Source organism: Lottia gigantea (genome assembly GCF_000327385.1).
Source record: "Lottia gigantea unplaced genomic scaffold LOTGIsca_110, whole genome shotgun sequence".
NCBI classification, from domain to species: Eukaryota; Metazoa; Mollusca; class Gastropoda; family Lottiidae; genus Lottia; species Lottia gigantea.
The window spans coordinates 840168-859345 of record NW_008707002.1 but is presented as its reverse complement, the minus strand read 5'-3'; the positions used below and the strand labels follow the sequence as shown (position 1 = coordinate 859345).

The 19178-nt window shown below is 33.8% G+C and overlaps 1 protein-coding gene across 1 annotated transcript; it reads left to right on the top strand.

Annotated features, from left to right (window-relative positions):
- Positions 1 to 2334: 2334 nt before the first annotated feature.
- LOTGIDRAFT_136941 (hypothetical protein) lies at positions 2335 to 2712 on the top strand (the record flags this gene model as incomplete). Its single annotated transcript, XM_009047360.1, has 1 exon — positions 2335 to 2712. A coding segment is annotated over one exon (378 nt), but the record flags the coding sequence as incomplete, so codon positions are not given.
- Positions 2713 to 19178: the final 16466 nt, after the last annotated feature.

Below are 19178 nucleotides of genomic sequence, written 5' to 3'. Positions count from 1 at the left end.
CCTCTGTTTTGTAGGTATTAGAGACAAAATAAACAAAATAATTATTATCCTAATAAATTCATAATTCTATTTAGGATGATGCTCTTGTTGATATTTGTGTCCCTGATAAATCTTTTCGTTAGTCCTGTTTATGGTATGTATACAATATAATATATCCACAATGCACTGGAAAAATGTCTACAAGCACTATACGAAAACTGTGAAAACTGAATTGAAGAAACCTTAATTTCCACAGGTAGAACATACACGATGACAGAACAACCCTTGTAACATGTATACAACAGTAAATCGGAATGACCACCAACGTAAGAAGGAAAACAACTCAGATGGTCATTACAATAGCTCAGAAAGGACAAGGTTAAAGGTTAGGATTAATTTAATTTTAGGACTGATCAACATTACAAGTCAGCCAGCTAAAGTAGCTAACGGAGAACCTGTAAAATTGATCTGTAATGTTGGAACTATGAAAGACGCTGTTAAATGGGATTATGAGGGAGTAACATATTTTTCATGTGACCCTCCGTATTCTAACTGTTTCACCAACACCAGTAGTACAAAAGATGATATCTTAGACTTTTCTATCAAAGACGATTCACTTATTGTGTTATTATTTGTCAATGAGAACCAAAACGATAGAATCTGGTCTTGTTTCCATGGAAACGAAAAAGCTGAATTTGAAACTGATAATGGAGGTAAAACTTACAGATATTACAAATTTTCAACTTGAAAAATCGTAAAATATCTGACCATGTCTTTGTATTATGTACATAATACCGACAGAGGATTGAAGTTACAGTAATGTTTCTGGAAATTATTTAATTTAGTAATGCATCTTCCCAAACTAGCCAGTTGAAACTGAACACAAACAGATTGTGGATTTCATCGGCGTGATTCGCAAAAATGGCAATTTATGGTGTGTGAATAAATAGTAAAAACGTTTCTCTCCTTTACATCCTATGATTGATATTTTGCTAATCTGGTTTCTGTTTTTCTGCTATTCATTTCAGATGTACCACAAATAACATATTTTAGAGGCAATTCTCTAAGAGATGAAAATGAAAACTATCTATTTCAATGCAGAATAGTAAGCCAGGTGCCAGCAGATGTTGTGATCTATTCACAGAATTATCTTGGCGTCAGAAAACTGTACGAAATAAACCAAACTAGAATAACACAACATAACATAACAATCAGTGTACGGTGTGAAGACTATAAATTATTTTGTAACGTTTCCAATGGATATGGTCCCACTATTTCGAAATATACCAGTTCGATGTAAGTATAGAAGTGGAAATAAACGATGAATGGTGTCCGGTGTGGGATTATGGAAACAGTAGAAATAGTAGAAATAGTAGAAGCAAATCGTGTCCGTATCGTGTCTGGACTCGTACGTCGTGTGTTCACTTCTATTTTCTACTTTTTTGATAATCCCGTACCGTACACCACACCGGATACCATACATCGTCTATTTGCCGCTTTAATGTAGGAATATATTTTTGAAAATCAGAGTTTATCAAAGATCTTTCAGAAAGACAAATCAGTAGATTTTGTTGCATAAAATGATGCCAATGCATGGTCTTGTCTGTGCAGAATAAAAATCACGAGATATGACATAATTTATTCATAGACGAATTAGTGTTAGGTGTTATAGAAAATAATCTCTTATAGAAACACTAGTCTAAGTCACAAGTATTAGGTTTTATAGAAGATACTCTCTTATAGAAACACTGGTCTAGGTCACAAGTATTAGATGTTATAGAAAATACTCTCTTATAGAAACACTAGTCTAGGTCACAAGATTTACTAAATGGTAACTAATTTCATGGATTGGGGGTAAATTAAATAGCTTATACACACCCATCTCAGTGCAATGTTGAGCATTTCGATGCTTATCTCTTAGATTAAGCAATAACTATTCAAAATATTGTTCAGATTATTTTGTTCATATTTATTATACCAACAATTTAGGAAATAAACCCACTATTTCAGGTCCAGTGAAGATTCTACATGACTTGACCAACACAACCTTGACATTCAGTGATACGTTTTGGTATACCAGGGTGGAACTGGATGTATATTTTGAAGGTTATCCAAGTCCATCCCCATCGTTACATCGTTTTACTACGGACAGTTTTCAAAAGGTTACTAAGGGTGTCGATCTTTACGTACGTTATTCACCAACTTTAGGTAAGCCACGATATGTCGAAGTTATTTTCAGGGGCCCAGGCGAATCGGATGCCGGAAAGTATGTCTTAACTTTAAAACAAAATGGAAATGAACCAGTTGTCGTAAAAGAAATTATAACTTTGGTATACATCGGAAAAATAACTACTACAGAATCTCCTCCGTCAACAGCAACAACCACCGGAAGATCCCCTCAGTCAACAACAACAACCGCTAGAAGATCCCCTCAGTCAAAAGCAACAACCACCAGCAGATCCCTTCAGTCAAAAGCAACGACCACAAGAAGACCCCATGAGTCAACAGCAACAACCACCAGAAGATCTCCTCAGTCAACAGCAACAACCACCGGAAGATCCCCTCAGTCAACAACAACAACCGCTAGAATATCCCCTCAGTCAAAAGCAACAACCACCAGCAGATCCCTTCAGTCAAAAGCAACGACCACAAGACCCCATGAGTCAACAGCAACAACCACCAGAAGATCTCCTCAGTCAAAAGCAACAACCACCAGCAGATCCCCTCAGTTAACAACAACAACCACCAGAAGATCCCCTCGGCCAACAGCAACCGCAACCTCAAGAACACCTAAAATGTCTTCAGGGGGAAAGTTTGAAAGTAAAACGAGGGAAGAGATTATTGTCATGGATTATCTCGGAGTAGCAGGGTTTGTGATTTCTCTGATGTTGGTTATTCTGGTTATAGTCGGTTTATTTTGGTTGATTCGAATGAAGAAGAAACCAGGAGGTTCGTTTTTTTTCATTTTCAACATTCTTATAAAACCTTGTTGTTTATTCTTTTAGGCAAGTTTTCTTTAATCTATTATTTCTACTTGGCTACAAGTTCCAAAAGGTCCAAAAGCCATTGGATAAGGTCTCCTGTCACGCTCGGAGCTGTTCACAGGTCTAGTTTGTATTGATATTAAACATGTTGATTAAGTCTCGGTTGTCCTGGTCAAAAAGTTTGTGTGGCTTGATAGATGTCTTGACTTTCAAATATACAAAATAATTATTATAATTTGTCTCTTACAGGTTCTGAAGACAAGGTAAACTTTTTTTAATCTGGGATGTCATCTTCAGTCTATATTATTAAATAAATATACTTGTTGCTTTACCTGACGGACTTGAGTTTTAGATAGAATCTTATTTCTATTTTATGTCCTTTTATTTTGTTATTTTCAGCTATATTCTACCACAATACAGACTCCAAGTTACAGTAAGATTAATTCTTCAATTTATAGTCAAGATTTTACTGTGTATTTATTTAAATGTTTCTTCTCGTTTATAGCTCACAAATATGCGCGTTATGGCCGAAGATACGGCACTTTTTTACCCATCGTTCCTGAGTCTCAGCTAGCTAATCAGTAATAGTGTTCACTGCAGGTCACCTTCGAAATTTGAGCCTTCTAATCCATGTGTGTCCAGAATTATCCGCGTTTGGAAGTTAAACAGACAACTCGTCAATGCCATGTATAGAAAAGATATCTATAGAAAAATGAAAAAGAAATTCCTAGTTTGAGATATTTTTACAGGAATTATTTCTAATACTATTAGATATTATGTTTAATCAAATCAACCTCCAAAATGGCGCACCTGTTCTTTTGATGAATCGTTATAATATCATACTGCTGTGTAGGTGTGTTTTATCATTCTTAACAACCTTTTCTTCTTATTTCAGTACCCAATCATATCTACGAAGATCTGAGCAAAAAATAATTTGAGACTTTAAAGCAACCCCTACCTATTAATAAGTCGAACTTTAAAAATTGCTGTAAGTTTTCAAGATAGCCTTCAAATCATATTTTTAGCCTTTTCCAAGCCTGTGTGATTTGAAGGCTTTGTTGAAATGTTATGGCTTTTTTTCAAAATGACTGTGAACTACGTTCGTGTGTTTTATTTCCATGTTTGAAATAATACAAAGAAAAAAGAATAATCATTTGAATGTAAATTGTTGAAACGTTGTACAATAAAACCCAGAAGTATACCATATAAACTGATGAAGACCCCACCCCCCCTCCACCCCCACCCTTGCCTGTAATATATATAATATGGGACGTATGCATTCAGACGAAACATTTTGACAACCTGTACAAAATATGATATTTTACTATTATTAGTTCACAGGTAAGTTCGAAAACCTTGTAACGTTTCCAATTTCTCAGAATCTCGGATTTATAACATTTTATCATAGTTCTTAAAAAATCTGTTTTTAATAACAACTCTGATTATTGATTTTTCCTGCTCTTGTGTTGATATAAAATGCAAACTTATAGCTATATAATTAGAAATTTTGGTATATAATATGAATTTCTTGGTATAAAATTTCAACTCTTCCTTTAAAAATCCCAGCCATATCACTAGCAGACCCTGGCGAGTGGACGACAGTTTATTATTTTTTTATTGAGGATACCGGAAGTAAGTTGTTCTTATTTCTTCAGGGATTCCAAATTTCCTCTTTTTAGAGGAGTTCCTCTATCTGGCAGGTGTTTCTTGTTCTTTCTGGAAAACAATTTTAATGGTGAGAATTGAAAGATAGATTTTATCTGCATGATTTATTATTATTTTAGATGTTACGTTTGGTAAAGTTTATGTCCATGTTGAGTCTGGTTTATGGTACGTATACAACTAACATCCACACAAAATTAAAGATGGATTTCCTTGTTTTTTAGAGTCAAATTAAGCAAACTATTTGATTAATTGGTGTTTCTAATGAATTATCATGTATTCTTAATCATATCATTATGTTCTTATTGCGTATGATTAAGAGTTTTTAAATGTCCATGTATGTACAGTCTGGATAAACAAAAAAAGAGACTTTTCACTCATTGGAATTCTGATGGTGATTCTCTTCTAATTTAACTAATTATGAATTAATTATGGACATGTGAGACAAACTGGTATTTTTCCAAGTCATTAGAACACCTCTACTCTCTATTCATATAAGTATTAGCATTTTCAATTTCATAAATGAAAATAAGGGAACCCATCTTGAATCTTCAGCTCTGAGTAGTATTTTGAGGTTTATGTTATTTTGCATACAATTATGATTGATAGAATGTGATTCCATGTATGTATAGGTCATTCAATTCAATGTTTTTAGTTTTTATCTTAGGATTTATTAATATTACAAGTCAGCCAGCCAAAGTAGTTAATGGGAATTTTGTAAAATTGATCTGTAATGTTGGAACTATGAAAGACACTGTTAAATGGGATTATGGTGGAGTAACATATTTTTCATGTCAACCCCCGTATATCAACTGTATCACCAACACCAGTATTACCAGCAATGGTTACTTCGACTTTTCTATCAATGGCGATTCAATTATTGTTATTTTACAAGTAAAAGAGAACCTAACTGATGGAATCTGGACTTGTTACCATGGAAACGAGAAAGATGATATAGAAATTGATAATGCAGGTAGATATGTTTGATAGATTGCCAGTCAAGGTAACATACGCCAACAAGCTCTGTCAAAGATTGTTAGCAAGTAAAATATTCCAGCGATTTAAACTGGACTTAATTGTTTTTCTATTTGTTTCTTGATCAATTTCAATTTCTCAACGATTCGTCTTTGAGTGATAATAAATATTTTCACTAAGTTTCATCAGAATTGAGTCTCAAGCTCCACACAATTCGATAAACAACAGCAAAAACTTCTGTTAAATATTTTTTGATGATTTTTCTTTGCGATATTAGAGATAATATACTAAGTTTCATCATAATCCGTCAAGAATTGTACCTTCTAGTTTGTTTGTTTTGCTTTTTTCATATTACAAATATTGCTTGATTGGTCGATGGCCCACCGTAACAGTTCTGCCATTGCTCTGCAATATATCAAATATTTATCAAAGGCGAGTCGTTTAGGACTACAAGTATTCGTACGATATGTATCAAGATTTTTATAGAAAGTATAATTGGTAAACCGATAGTCACAATAAAATATCAAATGTATGATTTTATACCAGAATTATCTCCTGAAGGGCTGTAAAGATAAGGACTATATTCAGGTCGCAATATTTCTATTTCTTAATAATTGTAAAATGCCGGAGGTAAAGAGTCTCGCCCAAGAAGACATAACGAAGTTCACTTTTGATTGCCGAGACAGATTCAGCTTTACAGATTGTCGAATGCTGTAATAATCGAACAAGTTCCAGAAGAAAAAGCCACTGACGTCTGGTGGTATACCTTGTGGAATATTCTCTCCATTTCAGATTACTTTATTTTAAAAATTTTATTCGGCAGTTTTAATTGAGCTCTAATCAATTCTAGTGAATTACTTATTTTTCTTATTTACAGACCCAGCAAGAATAACATCGTTTTATACTCGATCAACTAATAAACCCCAAGAGAATGAAATCAAATGCAATGTCCACAGTCAGGTGCCAGTCGATGTTTTGATATATTCTGAAGGTTATAAAGGAAAGAGGATAATTTACGATGTGAAACGATCTAATCTATCTGAACATTCTGTTCCATCCACAATGATCACCTTACTGTGCTCGGAGAGTAAAATTTATTGTAATGTTACAAATGGACATGGACCAACTAACTTAAAAACTTTACTTTATTACGGTAAATGTAAGTAATAATTTCAGAATTTTAGTTGGGAGGTTATTACGAATGGAAACACATCTCTATTAGATCAAAACAAATATTTCATGCAAGTTCAAATATGGAACACCAAACAATTTTCATCAAATTTTACTATTTCAGGTCCACTGAAGATTTTATATGACTTGTTACCCAACACAACCTTGAATATCGATGATTGGACTTCTATATTCAGGATATATTATGAAGGGTTTCCTTCTCCATCATTTTCATTATATAGAACTGGTGCAGACGACCTTCCAGAGATTAGCGAGGGTATAAATTTAAGTAGCCGACACCAAACCCTAAGAGAACCAGCCCATGTCTATTTTTATATTCATGATTACGATAAAGTGAAAGCAGGAGAGTATGTTTTGATTCTAAAACAAGACAATATCACAGAAGTTGTGCACCTTAACCTTTTTTACTCAAAAACAGCAACAACAGCAGCCTTGCGCGTTGAAACATCCACTATTGACACGGGAAAGACAACCAACCGAATCGAAAACACTTTCCCGCCAACCACAGCCGCTTTGTCTATCCCAACATCTAAGATGGATACGAGCAAGATTACCAATCATTCAGAAACCACTAACACACCAACCACAAGAGTTTTGCCCATAGGAACATCTAAGATGGACACAGGAAAGACAACAAACCGACCTGAAATCAATTTCGCGCAAACAACATCAACATCAACATCAACAGCAGCCTTGCCCATTCGATCATCTATGCTTGACGCGGGAAATACAACTAATCGAGCAGAAGACATTCACACGACGTCAACCATGGACGGTATGAAAAAGACCACCGACATGGAAATGGAGACCAAAATCATGGTATATCTGGGAGTAACTGGGTTTGTGATGCTTCTGATGTTTATTCTTATCCTGGTTATTGTCGGTGTATTTTGGTTCATTCGAAGAAAGAGGAAACCAGAAGGTTTGTTCAGAGTTTTTTTTTATTTAAGGGGAAGGGGGCGTAATCTGTTATTCATTCTGATATAAAAAATATATTGATTAAGTCTAGGTGTCCTTGAAAAGTGGGCGTGGCTTGAGAAACATTTTGACTTTGAAATGATGATTTATAGAGTGTATCTTGTTCTCTTATTGATAAAAACAAGGTAAATTATTATATTATGTTGAACAGTATGTATCGTTCTAAACAATGTATAAAATATCAAGATCTAGTACAATATGTTTTCCACAATGAGTTATATTTTAATATGGTCTACCATTTTACAATTATCTTCAGTCCGTTCAGTTTATTTGAATAATTCTATTTTAAAAATTATTTTGTTGTTTTCAAGCATATTCTACCCCAGTAGAGATACCCGGTAAGACTAACTTTATTATTATTTGATGTTTCTTGTCGTTTTGTTAGTGGTCGTTTACCGGTTCACTGTCATTTAGGCACGAATATTTTAAACACAAGTCAGTTAAACATGGTACTTTAGGCACACTACTTTTAGGCACACGTTCATTTGGGAACAGGTCATATAGGCACAACGTTATATGGGCACAGTGATTTAGGCACAACCTCAATTGTGCACATATTCACTTGAGCATACATTTTTGTGATATGAGATATGTAAATATGCAAATTTTTGAGCGGTGACGTCATATAGCACTTAGTTGAGTGGAATTGTAGGAACCACAGACGTCTGATTGAAAATTGGAATGGTGCAAATTGATGCTATCAGTGTCCCCGATAAGCATAACAAATTTAGAAATACTCTTTACAATCCCTTTAAAATAGTTGTGCCCAATTGACTGCTTACCTCTGTACCTAGCAAACTCACAACCTCAGCTTCTGTTTGTTTTATGGTAATACAGTTTATCTGCAACTGCAAATTTAGAGGTGTCCTAATTTACCACCCAAAATTTACGTGGTAAACTGAATGGTTCGGTTTATTTGTCACGTATGTGGAAAATAGTCACTGCCTATAATGAAACTTGTATTATCTTGCCTAACTGGCTCTTTATTTTTTTTTTTTTCAGCACCCAATCATATTTACGAAGATCTGAACAACTGAGGTGTTGTTTATTTACAGTATTAGCCTATATTCTAAAAGAATCCTAGATTGATATAAATTCTATATAGTCAGGCATTATTTTATCTTGAAAATGTCATAGTCACAAGATAGGGGGTTGTCTGAAAAAATTTAGAAAAAATGAATTGATTTTATGCATTCTGACACATATTTTGGATCAAAAAGGTAGAAAATTTGTTGAAAATAAAGTGGGGGTACAATTAGGAGTGCAAACCATTGTTCTAGGGGGGCAAATGCCACTACTTATACGTCTTCATAATGTCCAGGTATTACGAACTACGTTTAAAACTTTATAGAGTCCTAGCGGTTTTAGCCTTCACCCCTTCATATCTTGATATCATTAGGCACTATCCTTGGAAGATAAAAAAAAATGCAGCGATTTGATTAGATTGTACAGTGGCAAATACAAACCAGTCAAGTAAACCGAATTTGGAATTATCCCTCAAGTACACAGTTTATTCCGGTTTACAGACAATACCGTTTCAATACCTCATTAGCAATTAAAAAGTGTCAAAGTCATATACATACACATATTGTATATATAACAAAACGTCTAGATTTAACTTAATACAGCTCAAACTCCACCAATTACGCTACACTTTTGACAGGAAACAAAGGGAGACAACGTTTTCTTTTCAATAGCGAATTTAAATTGATATTCTATCTTAGATAAACATAGAAAAAGATTGCACAATTCAGGTTAACTGGTAATATAAACAATTGACGAGAGTCCGAATGTTACGTTGATTATGACCCCCATTCGAATGTTTTTATTATTTTACATAGTGTAAGAATGGCATGTGGCGCATCTGGAAAATTTTGTGGCCCCTTCTCGGCCCCTAACATGTTTCCTAGAAACCCCACTGTCTTCCCATCAATGAAAATTGATATTAGGGACGAATATCATTTTACTTCGCTATTCGCATTACATTAACATAAACAATGAAACAGTCTGTATTTTTAGTCATACATCGCTTATTTTCTAACGCTTTTTAAAGTTATTTATAGGTGTTTTGTCATCGCATTTCATCACACTATAGCCGCGTTTAGACAGCAACAAATTATCTGGGCCGAGTCCGGTTCAGCAGAAAAAGTTGCAGTGTAAACAGGTTGAGAGGGCTCAGAACCGTGCTAGTTTCAAGTGGGCCGTGTCCCACAAGAAGAGGTGGTCTTGATCCGGATTTTTAAGAATCGTTCAATCTGAGAACATGACAAAATTAATCCCTTCAAAATCAAACCTTAGCTAATGATTGGCTTCATTTTGAAGGCCTGCGTTTTTTTTTCGCCTCCACTGGCTGGAGATCAGGTGTTTACTTAATGACTCACCATTCTGGCCCAGTGAAAACAGCGGAGTGTAAACCGTACCGGCCAACAGGACCGTGTACGGTTCACTTCAAGTAGGCCAATTTTTATGGCAGTGTAAACGTAGCTTATGAAGTCTATACATTCAGGCGAAACGAGGGCATGCAACTTCCTGTTTAAAGAACCTATAAAAAATTGAATATATGATTTAGTTCAAGTCAGCTACGCAAGTCAAGGTAAGTGTTAAAATTGTTGTAACGTTTTCGATTTTTGTGACTCGGATTTATATCATTGTCAAAGTAGTACTCTACTTTTAAATATACTAGGGTTCATTTGGGTCTTGAATATTTATGTAAATAGTCTTCAGAACTACTAGAAATGTACAAAGATCGCATAATACCTTTTCTACATATGACATTCAAACGCGGGTGGATAATTCTGGACACTCATGGATTTAAAGGCTCAAATTTCGACGATGAGCTGTAAACACTATTACTGATTATCTTAAATTTAAAAAATAACGTATCTAAGACGATAATACTATTTGTTAAACGGATGGCGAACCTGTCCCACGCATATCGATATAGAAATAGTTATATTTGTTGCTATTTCGCGTGATCTGATTTTAAGCACATCTTTCAGTTGTTTATTCTGAAAATTAATTTTAATGGTGAGAATTGAAAGATAGATTTTATCTGCATGATTTATTATTATTTTAGATGTTACGTTTGGTAAAGTTTATGTCCATGTTGAGTCTGGTTTATGGTACGTAAATATATCTATTATAACTAACTTCCACTCAAACTCAATCTAAATATCTCAGTACATCGTCTCACGAATATGGGTTTCGACCTGATCTTATTATAATGAAAGGAGGAGTGTTTTGAACACAAAGCTCTCAGCAGTAATTTAACATTCTAATGCATACAATAATGATTTATATAGAATACCATTCTTTATCAATATAGGTCATCAAATTCAAATTTGTTCCTTGGTTTTTTGGGGGATTTTTATTTTTTGCTTTTTTTATCTTAGGATTGGTTAACATTAAAAATATACCAGCTAAAGTAGTTAATGGGAATTTTGTAAAATTGATCTGTAATGTTGGAACTATGAAAGACACTGTTAAATGGGATTATGGTGGAGTAACATATTTTTCATGTCAACCCCCGTATATCAACTGTATCACCAACACCAGTATTACCAGCAATGGTTACTTCGACTTTTCTATGAATAACGATTCACTTATTGCGATATTTGTGGTCAACATCAACCAAAATGACGGAATCTGGTCTTGTTACCATGGAAACGAGAAAGCCGATTTAGAAATTGATAATGGAGGTAGTTATCGTTGTTTATTAAGATAGATTGCCAGTCAAGGTAACATACGCCAACAGAAATATTCCAGCGAAAATGACAAAGACCTGTAACTTATTTGTTTCTTGATTAATTTCAATTTCTCAACGATTCGTCTTTGAGTGATAATAAATATTTTCACTAAGTTTCATCAGAATTGAGTCTCAAGCTCCACACAATTCGATAAACAACAGCAAAAACTTCTGTTAAATATTTTTTGATGATTTTTCTTTGCGATATTAGAGATAATATAGTAAGTTTCATCATAATCCGTCAAGAATTGTACCTTCTAGTTTGTTTGTTTTGCTTTTTTCATATTACAAATATTATAATGCTTGATTCTATTTGAAAAACCTTTTTTTACCATGAAATAACAAATGGCCTACAGTTCTTCTATCGCTCTGCAATAATATATCACAGTAATGAATGGCAGCCATTATTTACCGGAACTGAGTCAATATTGTCACGTGATTACGTGATTCTGATATTTTATCTATCAAATTATCGTACGATATGTATCAAGATTATTATAGAAAGTATAATTGGTAAACCGATAGTCACAATAAAATATCAAATGTATGATTTTATGCCAGAATTATCTCCTGAAGGGCTGTAAAGATAAGGACTATATTCAGGTCGCAATATTTCTATTTCTTAATAATTGTAAAATGCCGGAGGTAAAGAGTCTCGCCCAAGAAGACAACGAAATCCACATTTCATTGCCGAGACAGATTCAGCTTTACAGATTGTCGAATGCTGTAATAATCGAACAAGTTCCAGAAGAAAAAGCCACTGACGTCTGGTGGTATACCTGGAATATTCTCTCCATTTCAGATTACTTTATTTTAAAAAATTTATTCGGCAGTTTTAATTGAGCTCTAATCAATTCTAGTAAATTACTTATTTTTCTTATTTACAGACCCAGCAAAGATAACATCGTCTTATAGTCGATCAACTAATAAACCCCGAGAGAATGAAATCAAATGCAATGTCCACAGTCAGGTGCCAGTCGATGTTTTGATATATTCTGAAGGTTATAAAGGAAAGAGGATAATTTACGATGTGAAACGATCTAATCTATCTGAACATTATGTTAACTATTCGTTACTGTGCTCGGACATATATTTGTATTGTAACGTTACAAATGGATATGGACCGACTGACTCTGACGTAATAAGTCAATATTATTATATAAATTGTAAGTAATAATTTCAGTTGGGACGTCATTACGAATGGAAAAGAAATCTCTAAAAAACTAAAACTAAAAATAAAATATTTCATTCAAAGTTTGGATCTAGAACACAAAGAAATTTTCATGAATTCAGAATTCAAACTTATTATTTCAGGTCCACTGAAGATCTTGTATGACATGTTACCAAACACAACCTTGCACGTTGATGATGTGAATTATTATAACGAAATCAAGATATATTTTGAGGGCTATCCTTTACCATCATTCTTATTATATAGAATTGGGGCAGACGATATTCCAGAGGTTAGCGAGGAATATTTCATATTTATTAGGCGCCGGTCCTTAACAGAACCAGCCTATGTTAATATCGGCAATATATACTACAATAAATTTACAGCAGGAAAGTATGTTTTGAATCTAAAACAAGACAACATCACACAAGTTGTAAACATAAACATAGTAAACTCAAAGACCACTAAACGATCAGAAAATACGCTCTCGCCAACCACATCAGCATTGTCTATGCGAACATCTACGATTGACACGAGCAAGATAACAGCCTTACCAATTGACGCGGGAAGGACAACTAATCGAGTTGGTTCCATTAACACACCAACAACAGCCTTACCAATTGACGCGGGAAGGACAACTAATCGAGTTGGTTCCATTAACACACCAACAACAACAGCCTTACCGATTGACGCGGGAAGGACAACTAATCGAGTTAGTTCCATTAACACACCAACAACAACAGCCTTACCAATTGACGCGGGAAGGACAACTAATCGAGTTGGTTCCATTAACACACCAACAACAACAGCCTTACCGATTGACGCGGGAAGGACAACTAATCCAGCAGAAAACACTCACACGACAACCAGCAAGGATCATATGAAAAACACCTTCGAAACCGACGTGGAGACTTCATGGAGAAAGTTTGAAAGTAAAATGATGGATGAGAACAAGATCATGATTAATATGTTATATCTAGGAGTAGCAACGTTTATGATGCTGCTGTTCGTCCTTATCCTGGTTATTGTCGTTGCTTTCTGGTTCAAACGAATAAACAGAAAACCAACAGGTTTGTTCTTTTCCCCCTTTTTTTTATTATTATGAAATTTGGAGTTTCAATGGCGTCACTCATGTCCGCCCGTTGACAATTGACCGTATAAACGCACGGATTTTGATGAAACGCGGTGAAATTGTTTCCCATGGAAGAATCGTATTAAACAAATATTTAATATGAGTTATTGCCCTTGTTCTTGAAAACGCGTTCAATTTGAATCTTTGTAGCATTCTAGTAGAATAATTTTGGCAAGAAATATCGAAAATCAATTAAATCGGAAAGTATTTGATATGAGTTGTTGCCCTTGCTCTTGAACTGCATTTGATTTTTAGCCGTTAGGAATTGTAGAAGGCACAGTTATTCACAGATTTATTTATTACATTTAAATGAAACTTTTTAATTCATTATGGATCAAGAAGAAACCTTTTCAATATAAAATATCGAAAAATAATTTATGAGTTTTTGTTCTTCGAAAAGCGTTAATTTCTAGCTTGTGTACACTTAAGAAGACAAAATTTGTGAAAGGTTTGGTCGAAATTTCAGGAAGATCCTTATTGGAAACGGTTCTGAAAGAAGTATATGACTAAAGGTTGAATATTTCATACTGGTGATTGTGACTGTACTTCCAAATATGTTTATTTAAAATCAAAGCTGCCAGTCGACGTAGGCTATATTAACGTGCCTGGTATTTCTCTTCTGATATAAAATCGTCTTCATAAGCCAAATTGGGTGCGGAAGAGTAGAACGTAAAACTCCATTCATTTCATTTTACTGATCTGAAATTTTGATTGAATATCGGTGTCCTGGTTAAAAAGTGGGTGTGGCTTGATTGACTTTCAAATATTCAAAATAATCATTATAAACTTTATCTTCTTCTCTTACAGATTCTGTTTACAAGGTAATATTTTAATTTTATGTTAAAAGGGTGGTGGGTGGTCACTTTTTTGATGGAATACGAAGTATGAATTTTTAAAGGGGCAATTTCAATAGACCATTGATTATATCGGCTTTTCTAGAATTATCTTGTTATTTCAGGGATATGATACAGTACAGACACCAATTAGCGCAGTAAGAACTATCTTATTATCTCATGTTTTATATTCATATGATATATGATGTTTCCTCTTGTTTTAGGAACCGCGGTGACTCGGCGAGTTAGATGCTCGCTCACTAACTTGACGGTACAGGGTTGAATCCCGGCATAGTTCGAGACAATACCTTGGGATTTTTCAACCCGGTTTCCCGGATATAGCGTTTAGTCGTTCGGATGGGACAATAAACCGAGGACCTGTGCGCTATAGACTATACACCGTATGGATCCCTAGGCAGTTGAAAATCTAAAAAAGACTATTGTCGTTCTTTTTTTTTTTTTTTTTTTTTTTTTTCATTTTTTTAATAATTTCCCTCATTGCCCGTCTTCATTAGCCGAATTGGGTGCAGAAAAGTAGGACGTAAAACTCCATTCAATTCATTTCATTTCTCTTGTTTTAGTAGAGATCCAGCGATTCACATATCCCAACCCCCCTAATAACACACATCTAAAAAAATATAAGAAAACTGGAAAAACTACAAAGAGAAACGGTACTTGTACAATTCATTGAGGCAAATTGAACACGTGAACACTATCCTGAGAAATATTGCTTTTAGTGCAAGTTGTCGTCATTAGCCCAAGCAGGGACAGAAAAATAGGGCCCTTTCATTTCACAGCTTAGTGAATGATTATTAACCTGGTGTATTATCTTGCCTAACAAGCTCTCTACTTTTATTTCAGTACCCCATCATATTTACGAAGTCTGAAGACCTGAAGAGAAATTAATGTTATATATTATGTCAATTATGTAGAAATGTTAAATTTTAATAAAATAAGATACTAATTTGATATTGTCAGACAGTGTCAGTATTTTATATATATACTAATTTGATATAGTCAGACAGTGTCAGTATTATATATTTATACTAATTTGATATAGTCAGACAGTGTCAGTATTTTATATATATACTAATTTGATATAGTCAGACAGTGTCAGTATTTTATATTTATACTAATTTGATATAGTCAGACAGTGTCAGTATTTTATATATATACTAATTTGATATAGTCAGACAGTGTCAGTATTTTATATTTATACTAATTTGATATAGTCAGACAGTGTCAGTATTTTATATATATACTAATTTGATATAGTCAGACAGTGTCAGTATTTTATATTTATACTAATTTGATATAGTCAGACAGTGTCAGTATTTTATATATATACTAATTTGATATAGTCAGACAGTGTCAGTATTTTATATTTATACTAATTTGATATAGTCAGACAGTGTCAGTATTTTATATATATACTAATTTGATATAGTCAGACAGTGTCAGTATTTTATATATATACTAATTTGATATAGTCAGACAGTGTCAGTATTTTATATTTATACTAATTTGATATAGTCAGACAGTGTCAGTATTTTATATATATACTAATTTGATATAGTCAGACAGTGTCAGTATTTTATATTTATACTAATTTGATATAGTCAGACAGTGTCAGTATTTTATATTTAAAATGTTTAATTTGCAACTCCTTTTTTACATTGTAATATATGTATATCGAGTTTAAAGGGGAACAACCGCCATTTTCTTCAATAGGATATTATGTACAAGAAGAACTAGTAATGTATGAAAATCGCAAAATTCCTCAAACTAGGAATTTCACTTTCTATTTCTATATGTGTCTTTTCTATAAGGCTATAAGTCTCAAGAAAAGACGAGTTTTCATTTTAACATTAAAACGAGGATAACCTTTGACACACATAGATATAAAGGCTCAAATTGTTGAAACATTTTGTACAATAAAACCCAACTGTAGTATACCAAACAGAGTTGTTGCCCTTGACCATGAATATTGACCATGCTGTTAGTTGTGTTGATTTCAACTGGTTAGAAAAGAGAACAGACAATAAAAATCACATATATAATTAATCTCAAACCAACAAACAAAATGGTGAAATATAAAAACGCGACGTTACTTCTGATACTCCAAACCTATCATTCTAAATAATTAGTAGAATTTTAAAAATGCAAATTTAAATATTAGACTAAGATGAAATGTAAATTTGGGTGCAGCTTAATTCAATATGTTATCTTTCTCAACATAAACAGAGAGTTCTCAAAATGTAACACTACAATCTTATTATCTGAAGTCTGAATTCATGATTGACATGTTATTTGTTCCTATCTTTCTGATATTGTTTGTTACATTGTTTGTTACATTGTTACATTGTTTGTTACATTGTTACATTGTTTGTTACATTGTTACATTGTTTGTTACATTGTTTGTCTATTGTAGATAAACAATATAAAAAAAAAACTAAATTGAAATAAGTGTGATACTAAGTGTACATGGACAATATCTGGGATATTTATAATTGGACTGACCACACACTCTCCCTATTATTATATATAGGGTTGCTTGATTGGTGAGTTCTGGATGTTCGGGATTCATTGAATCAACATCATATTCAACAAAACAAGTTGAAAAATAGTAGGTGCAGACAAAATTCAAAATGGCAGAGAAAGAAATAGATGGAAAATTTTGAAAGGGACATATTCCGCTTCTTAAGGTTTTCGAATTGAATCTGATGGAACTTGTTCAGAAATTTCCAATCGAGCACCAACCATAACAAGCTGTCTCTTGAATAAAGAAAACCATAGAACTCCTATTAAAACTAGAGAAATTGTGTTTGATCAACCAACAGTATGAATAAAGCTCTGAGGGAAGACAATTTGGGTGTAATACTTATAACTTGTGACAACAAACAGATTTTGTATTGTTAATACAGTAGAACTGAAGTCAAAGTGAGCTTTTCTAGAATAATAGGAAAAATGAAAAGAGTTTTAATTCTTACACCAGTCTAGCTACCAGCACCAACTATAACAAATAGAATCGTTCTCGAGTTGGAGATCAATGTATTGGAATGAGTCGTAATGTGAACTATTTCATATACATGTCAATCTACATCTTCTTCTAGAGAACGACCCAACAACATCTCGAACTATTACCAACTTCATACTTATACCTTGTATTCTTCTACGACAGAATGCAACTATTGGATTGGATGGTACACCAGCAAATACAGCCAATCCCAACCCTCGGCAGAAAGGCTATAGACATTATAGCTTTGTGTTCACAGACTTTCTGTCAAGGCCACTGATTGGCTGTATTTGCTTGTGTACAATCCAATCAAATCACTTCATTTACAAACCTCAATGGTACATGAAAGGTATAAATACGAAATAGCTTGACATTGTGTAGATAGCATTACAGATACAAGAAAGGTGGCTATTGTAGTCAAGGTATAAGTCTGAAGTTGGTAATATTGACATTGTGTAGAATGCCCAACTACAGTCCTATATAATAAGAAGAAATACCAGCACCATGTTTAAATATAGATTTGATATTTTATTTTAAGTGAGGGAACTCAGCCCGTGTAAAAATACCTCGACAGTCCATGTTCTAGTATGAATAATAATTCTTATATAGCTGATGATTGTGACTAGAAGTTGGCCTGAAAATTAAATATTGTTAACCTGTTATATTAATTTACACCTTATGATTCTTGTTTCTATCAAACCAAATATAGTTCCAACTAAAACCAGATTTGGATCATTGAAACCAGATTAGGTAACAACCAAAACCAGTTTTGTTTCAACCAAACCAGTTAAGGTCAATCAGACCAAGTTAAATTCCAACTAAAACCAGTTTAGTTCTAATCAACATAATTCCAACCAATATAAATGTAGTTTTTGAAAACCAAATTAAGAATTCAAAACCAGTTAAATTCAATCCAGCCCCAGTCTGTTGTAGAGTAACAAAGGGCAGCGGTGATGGCAGCAGCCACGGCAGTAGTCAGTAAATAGCGTCTGCCCACATCCGGCATCACGGCCGACACCCATTTCATATTATTTTTAAGTCTTTGTACATTAGATACAGTTCTAACAGGTGGTCTCTTGGATTTCTGGGCATTCTCCTCACTAGAAAGACAAAATAAAAAACAAGTAGATGAAGCTTCAATCTTCAATGGGTAAGCAACTTTTGTTTCATTGATTCAATAAACTCCTTCTTTGAGAGGTTAGATGGTAAATTGACTCAAACTCATCTTGCGTTGTTGACATGATTCTGATATAAATTCCTCATCAGGCCAGTTAGTTTTTAAAATGGAGCGATTTGTTTGGATTGTATACTAGTAAACATAGCCATTCAGAGCCCTCGACATATAGTCTGTAAACAATAAGCCATTAGGCATACAGTCTTTCTGTCAAGGGGCTCTAATTGGCTGTATTTGCTAGCGTAACATCCTATCAAATTGTTGCATTCTGTGATGCAAGAAAGGTGGCTATTGCAGTCAAGGTATAAGTAAGAAATGTGTAAGAGCTTGACATTATT